Below are 7,409 nucleotides of genomic sequence, written 5' to 3' on the forward strand. Positions count from 1 at the left end.
GAAAAAAAAAAAAAGTAATTCCTGACAGTAATTCAGTATCTAAATGGAACTTCCAGTTTCCAACCCTTAATCTATTCCTATCAACTAGATTCTAGTTGAGAAACTCTACATTCCACACTTCACAAAACCACAAAGAATGGAAATGCTCAGCAGAACATAGCTTTTTCTGGTCTAAGATCTGAGAAAATTCCCCTCCAGATCCTTCTTAAGGAAACCCCATCTGATGATGTGATTAGCATCCTCCACAACATTCCTGTCCCAAATACAAGTGAGGATCACGAATCTACGTTACTTTTTTTTTTAATAGCCCCCTCTGTGTCTAACACTATAGCACAGCTCAGTCAAAGCAAGTCTGTGAAAGATGAAAGTACGTAATTCAATGTTATGGTTGCAACTGAAGCTAGAGAAGCTAGATTCTCTAACTGTTGTTAGAGAATCAGGTACATATCCCTTAGGCACTTTTCTGCCAATATTATTTTTTCGAATAAAATTTTTGATAAGGTTGGTTAACACACATAGAGTGCAGGTGTTCTGTTGCAGATTAGTAGACAAAACAGAGAGAATAACATCTTTTTATGAAAATCTAAGAGCCTACCTAACTTTAGTCATTGGAACACACGTGCTCCATCTCCATCCAGACGTTCGTGCCAGTGGAGTTGCGGGGCTGCTGCAGGTGGAGGTAGGCAAGAAGAGTGCCAATTCCAGTGCTAACTCAGTCAGCCCTATGTGCAACCACATCATGCTCTGATAGCTCGAGAACCACCTCAAAAGCACCGCCACCGGAGGTTCTGTACTGAAATAGGGCTGAAAGGATTCAGGTGGGTCAATAGTGCCTGCTGAAGGAGTTGGCTGTGGGTGGGGCTAGGATTTGGCTTTTCTGGGTGCCTTGGTTTAATGTCATCTAATAACTCCCAAAGTGCACCATTGCTCCTAACAGTTATATACATGATGCATCTTCTGATGAATTTCAATTTTATGAAATTAATTTTTATGAGGTCTTTTTTAACTTTTAATAATTTTTTTTTTAACCACACAGAAGCATATGGTTAAAATAAAATACCAGCATATATTTTTTTTCCATGGGAAATCAATTATAAAATACATATTTTTAATCAACTGCAAAAAAGATATATTAGAAAATAAGAGTTTCATGATTTAATGGTAGACATTGAGGATATACATTCTCTCTCCTTTGTATAATAGGTGGCAAAAAATAATATTCCAGTTCTGTAATTTTACAAGTGTTCATGTAACTGCCCCATGAGTTCTTCTTGCTCTTTGCCCAGACAGAGCAGATTTATCAAGACAGGGGAACTGCAATAGAGAAAGATTTTAATACACATAGAGCTGGCTAAATGGGAGACCGGAGTTTTAATATTACTCAAATCAGCCTCTCTGAAAATTTGGAGGCTGGGGTTTTTTAAGGATAGCTTTGTGGGCAGTGGGCTAGGGAATGGGGAATGCCGATTGGTTCTGTTGGGGATGAAATCATAGGAGGCTGGAACTTGTCCTCTTGTGCTGAGTCAGTTGCTGGTTGGTGACCATAAGATCAAAAGAACCAGCTTGGCAGTCTGGGTGGTGCCAGCTGATCCATCAGAATGCAGGATCTGAAAAATACCTCAAATACTAACCTTAGGTTTTTCAATACTAATCTGTAGGTGCAACTGGGGAGGTTGGAATCTGGTGGCCTCTGGCTGCATGACTCCTGAGCCATAATTTCCAATCTGTGGCTAATGTGTTAGTTTTATAGAAGCAGTCTGGTCCCCAAGCAAGGAGGGAGTTTGTTTCAGGGAAGAGTCTAGGTAATCATCTTTGTTTCATAAACTATGAACTAAATTCTTCCCAAAGTTAGTTTGGCCTATGCCCAGGAATGAACAAGGGCAGCTTAGAGGTTAGAAGCAAGGTGGTGTCAGGTCAGCTTTCTTTTGCTGTCAGATTTTTCTCACTGTCATCATTTGTGCAAAGGTGGTTTCATTCATATTCCCCATTGTATCTAACTGCGTGCTTTAACATCTTTATTTCCCAATGGGAAAGAATACACTCATGAGCAAGCTCAATGGGCTCTCTACGAGGTATTTTAAACAGCATTGTTTTTCTGAAGTTTGATTATTGCCGTTAACTATATGAAAATCTATACAGAACTCTTCAACTACAAAGGAAAACATCGACTTTTATTGTTTATTTCAGTTGTCCAGGTTAATACAATGGCACAGAGAGCTGCAACATGTAACTGGACTTAGAGAAACTAATTCCTGTGAAAACCAATTAGGAAATACAGCACTTCTGCAAAATTCTCTGTCCATCCAGACCAATTCTCAGCAGCCAACATTTGCAAATGGTATTTTAGAGCCCTGTGCTCTTTAAGCTCCTTGACGTAAGACAAGTTATTGCATGTCATGACAGAGAGAACGTAACAAGTCCAAAATTTAAGGAGGAGGTAGCTGTTTATTTCACTTTCGATAGTAGACTCGAATCTGCCTTCAAGAAAACTAATGAGAATAGGAATAAATTGCAGACTTTGGGCTCTTTTCTGGCTGACAGGGTTTAAGTAACACCAACATGCCACACTCTGGAGCAGCAGGATCTTTATTTTTGATGCCACCTCCTCATCTTGCAACAAGTGAGCCACTTCTTTCATGTACTCAGCTGCAAATTTCCCAGCAGGTGGTCCTCCTGTAAAACAAACATTTGCATTTCCAGAAGTGTTTGGTGTATCTAGTAGCTAATAACACTTTGAATGCTCCCATAATGTTCATATTCTTGTTGCCCTATAGAGGATACTTCGGATACTTTGAATTTTCCTGTCTTTTTCCGTCACCTCCCATGCTGCTGCCATGAAGACAAGAAAGTGTGTGTTGATAAGCAAGCAGTGATATGAAAAGCCTGGGAAGGTCTCTGCTTGCTGGTCTCCTCCCTGGTTCCTTTAAGCAAGCACCCAGGAGTGAGTATTGAGTGAATATTTATTTCTTTCCTTTTTTTTTTTTTTTTTTTTGAGACAGAGTTTTGCTCTTTTTGCCCAGGCTGGAGTGTAATGGCACGATCTCAGCTCACTGCAACCTCCACTTCCCACTTCCCAGGTTCAAGCGATTCTCCTACATCAGCCTCTCAAGTAGCTCGTATTACAGGCATGCACTACCACGCCCAGCTAATTTATTGTATTTTTAGTAGAGACAGGGTTTCACCATGTTGATCAGCTGGTCTCGAACTCCAGACCTCAGGTGATCCACCCGCCTTGACCTCCCAAAGTGCTAGGATTACAGGCGTGAGCCACTGCCCGGCCAAGAGTGAGTATTTCAAGGTGAATAAAACCTGGCTGTGTTCACTTAGCAAATATCCCTCGTGGTCTCATTCTGGATTATCTGCCTTTAGTACTGGTGGGGAAAAAAAAGAGAAGGATCCCAGAGCATTAGTGCCAAGAGCAAATTGAAAGATTGAGCAGCACTTTCAGGGACTGACTGGCGGGAGGGAGGTTTTCCTGAGTTTTTGTTCGTTGCTGTCCTGTTCCCCTTACACATTTCTTGCCTCAACTCTTTGCAGCTATGGGACCAACCCGACCTTACAAGATTTTTCTTGTTTAGCCACTGACCCAGCCTGGCTCTAGACTCTACTTTCACCATATACCTGAGCCCCAGTACAAATCTCAAACTCCAACAAGGTACTAGCCAAGAGGACACAGGATGAAGACTTTTTAGGTGGTGAGGAGTAGCTGACAAAGCTGGTCGGATTCTTGCCACGGGAGGGTTTTTTTTTTTTCTGAGACAGGGTCTCACTCTATCGTACAGGCTAGAGTGCAGTGACGTGATCTCAGCTTACTGCAACCTCCATCTCCTGGGTTCAAGCAATTCTACTGCCTCAGCCTCTTGAGTAGCTGGAATTACAGGAACGTGCCACCACACCCGGCTAATTTTTGTAGTTTTAGTACAGACGAGGTTTCATCATGTTGGCCAGGCTTGTTTTGAACTCCTGACCTCAGGTGATCCACCCACCTCCGCCTCCCAAAGTGCTGGGATTGCAGGTATAGCCACCACCCTTGGCGCCACTGGAGTTTTGATCCCACTTGGATTTCTCTTCCTTGTTCTCCACGGTTCCATGGTCCTAAGAATATTCTATTCAATATTAAAGCTTTACTTGAAGCCTAGGCAGAGGCCCTTTCCCTAGCTTCCTACCAGAACAGCTAAGGCTAAATACCATCAAATTAAGGAATTCTGATCCTTTTATAATTAGCTAGCTCTTCCCACAAATGGTGAAGATAGCTACACAGGAAACTCACCCCACGCCACGTTGGGGGAGCCCTTAGTCCCCACTCAGATGGGTGCATCTCCTATGTTTCCTGTCTCCTTTCTAACTCTGTGCCAGTGGTTCCCAGCCATTCTGGCAACAAGGACTCCTTTCACTGTTTTCTTTCGTGAACTCCATTCTTTGAAAGATTTAGTCTATCAAATTACATCTAAGTAATTCATCTTCCCACTTAAAACTCAGTTTAAGGGCTGGGCGTGGTGGCTTATGCCTGTAATCCCAGCACTTTGGGAGGCCGAAGTGGGTGGACCATCTGAGATCAGGAGTTTGAGACCAGCCTGGCCAACATGCTGAAACCCTGTCTCTACTAAAAATACAAAAAATTAGCTGGGCGTGGTGGCGGGCACCTGTAATCCCAGCTACTAGGGAGGCTGAGGCAGGAGAATGGCGTGAACCCTGGAGGAGTAGGTTGTTGCGGTGAGCCGAGGTCGCGCCACTGCATTCAAGCCTGGACAACAAGATTCAAACTCCATCTCAAAATAATAATAATAATAATAGGCCGGGCGCGGTGGCTCATGCCTGTAATCCCAGCACTTTGGGAGGCCGAGGTGGGCGGATCACGAGGTCAAGAGATCAAGACCATCCTGGCCTACACTGCGAAACCCCGTCTCTACTAAAAATACAAAAAAAAAAAAACCCCAAAAAACAAATTAGCCGGGCATGGTGGCAGCTGCCTGTAATCCCAGCTACTTGGGAGACTGAGGCAGGAGAATCACTTGAACCCAGGAGGCGGAGGTTGCAGTGAGTCGAGCGCCATTGCACTCCAGCCTGGGCAAAAAGAGCAAAATTCTGTCTAAAAAAAAAAAAAAGACAAAAAACGAAACAAAACAAAACAAAACTAATAATAATAATAAACATAATCAAAGACTCTTATAGCCACCAGCCAGAGCTTCTTGTTAGGAAATGTGTTATTGAGGACAGTCTATAAAATCTCATTACACATCCTAAAATTTATCAATTAGAAAAAAATGGAGTGAGTTTGGACTTGATGATTATTAGAGCAATGTGTGTTCAAACAGTTACCACTTTATTTTCCACTTTGCTTTCTAGCCAAGTATACATTAATTGTTGTCTGTCACTAATGCCCCATTGGCTTACCTAGTAAGTATCTTAAGAGTATTAAGTTTTTATTGATTTTTCTAAGATATTTACTGTACAATGCATAAAATAAAAAGTAAAATATCAGGTAGTTTTACTCTGCATTGGAATCATATCACTAGGTTGAAATTATATCAAATCATTGTAGTCTTTGATTTTTTAAAATGTTAATGAGAAGTTTGATAGGCAGTTTAGTACATATATATTTTAATTAATAAAAATGGGAGACATTTAATTAGTAGTTTATTTGATGGGCACATTCTTTTAAAACATGAGATCCTTGAGGATAAAATAATTAGTAATATTTTTGGCACAAGGACAAAAAAATTTCATCCAATGAAATATCAGAATTTTAAGATTACAGCTAAGAAAAATTACTAAACTACAGCGTTATAAAATGAGTGTCATGAAACACTCATTTTAGTACAGCCAGTTAGATCAGTACCTGTGAAGGCCAGCAGTCCAATTTTCTGGGCGGCTTGAGCTCTCCTCTCAATGGGTAGGGATTCATTCATCAACACTTGACCAAGCACAACAATTTTTTCCTTATGAAAATAAGTCTCAGTTGAAGGGATTTGTTCTTCCTTCTTCTTAACAAAAAAGCCCTTAACAGTGGCACAGCAGTATTTCTGGAAATGCCGACACAGCCCCGCAAAATACCCATACATCTTAACCCAAATTTGCCTACAAGAAAATCGGCTGTTAGCCATTGTGGAAAAAGGCCAATGGTCCTTCAGGTGCATCACTGGCAGTCACAGGAGTTCACAATCAAGAACTCTGGAATACATCACTTAGCAACACTGTGGAATGGAATATACAAACCAGGGAAAGCAATAGATGCCTAAATTCTTCAGCTTGTCATTGAAGGCCTTCTACTATTTGGACTAAACCAATTTTACTTTCATTTCTCTGGTGTATAAAACCTCAACTTAAACTTGTTTCCCCTAATGCACATGAATCTCACTATTGTCTTTGAACCTTTTCTCAGGCAGGGTATATTTGGAACTTACCCATTCTAGTCTGATTATTCCAACATGTACTTTGCTTCTTTCCATCGATCTTTCATAGTATTGTTACCTCTTTTGCTTGTTTGCTACCCAAAGAGAGTTCTCTACATCATAGATTTATCTTATTTTGCTGAGAAAATAGAGCAATGAAAAGACACCTTGCATAACTCTTACCAGTGCATTCACCCACCTATCTGCATCTATGGTACCCATAGACTCTGACTTTCCTCCTGTTACTATGGATACTCTCTCTGTTTGTGCAGTAGATGTCAATCAGTTCCTCTCACCTCAAGAATGTTGCTCTACAATTCTCTTATCTTAGTAATTTTTCCATCTCAACTGGACCCTTTGCATTATCGACAAACATGCCATACTTTTTTTCTCATTACAGAAAGAAAACTCTCTTGACTTCATTTACTTTCTCCCCGCAGCGACAGCACATTCACTTCCCCGCTCCCCTTTACAGTACAGCTCTTTAAAGAGCTGCTATACTCCCCATCTCCAGTCTTTCTCATTCTTTCTTGCATGAATTCCAAATAAGATTTCAACCCCATGACTCCACTGACATTGCCTGTTAGGGTCATTGAATTGTCAGTCTTTGACATTTGACACTCCTTTCCCTCTGAAACATATTTCACCCAGCTTCTAAGATATCACACTCCTAATTTTTCTCCTCCTGGCCACTCATCATTTTCCTTTACTGGTTCCTCTTCTTCTTTATGACCTCTAAATATTAGAGGCCCCAAGGTTCATCAATCTTTGTATGTGTTCTTTTATTTTCTTTTTCTTTTTTTTTCTTTTGAGACTAGGTCTCTCTGTCCCCCAGGCTGGAGTGCAGTAGCATGATCTTGGCCCACTGTAGCCTCGACCTCCTGGGCTCAGGTGATCCCCCTACCTCAGCCTTCTGAGTATCTGGGAACCACAGGTGCACACCACCATGACCAGCTAATTTTTCTGTAGAGATGAGGTTTTGCCATGTTGCCCAGGCTGGTCTTGAACTCCTGGGCT

General features: G+C 41.4%; 1 protein-coding gene across 1 annotated transcript; it reads right to left on the minus strand.

Annotated features, from left to right (window-relative positions):
• Nucleotides 1-2,150: 2,150 nt before the first annotated feature.
• Nucleotides 2,151-6,171, minus strand: ARMH2 (armadillo like helical domain containing 2). The gene is made up of 2 exons (XM_007973540.3): nucleotides 5,840-6,171; nucleotides 2,151-2,673 (listed from the first exon to the last, which is right to left on the minus strand). Exons 1-2 carry the CDS (start codon nucleotides 6,135-6,137, stop codon nucleotides 2,246-2,248), a joined length of 726 nt encoding a protein of 241 aa, XP_007971731.1. The 5' UTR covers nucleotides 6,138-6,171; the 3' UTR covers nucleotides 2,151-2,245.
• Between the last annotated feature and the right edge of the window lie 1,238 nt (nucleotides 6,172-7,409).

The sequence above is a fragment of the Chlorocebus sabaeus genome, chromosome 17, assembly GCF_047675955.1.
Source record: "Chlorocebus sabaeus isolate Y175 chromosome 17, mChlSab1.0.hap1, whole genome shotgun sequence".
Classification (NCBI taxonomy): Eukaryota; Metazoa; Chordata; class Mammalia; order Primates; family Cercopithecidae; genus Chlorocebus; species Chlorocebus sabaeus.

Coding starts and splice junctions, on each gene's coding strand:
- ARMH2 (XM_007973540.3), bottom strand. CDS start 6,137: ATGCACCTGAAGGACCATTGGCCTTTTTCCACAATGGCTAACAGCCGA. Junction 2,674..5,839: donor TGGACTGCTGGCCTTCACAG/GTACTGATCTAA, acceptor TTTGTTTTACAG/GAGGACCACCTGCTGGGAAA.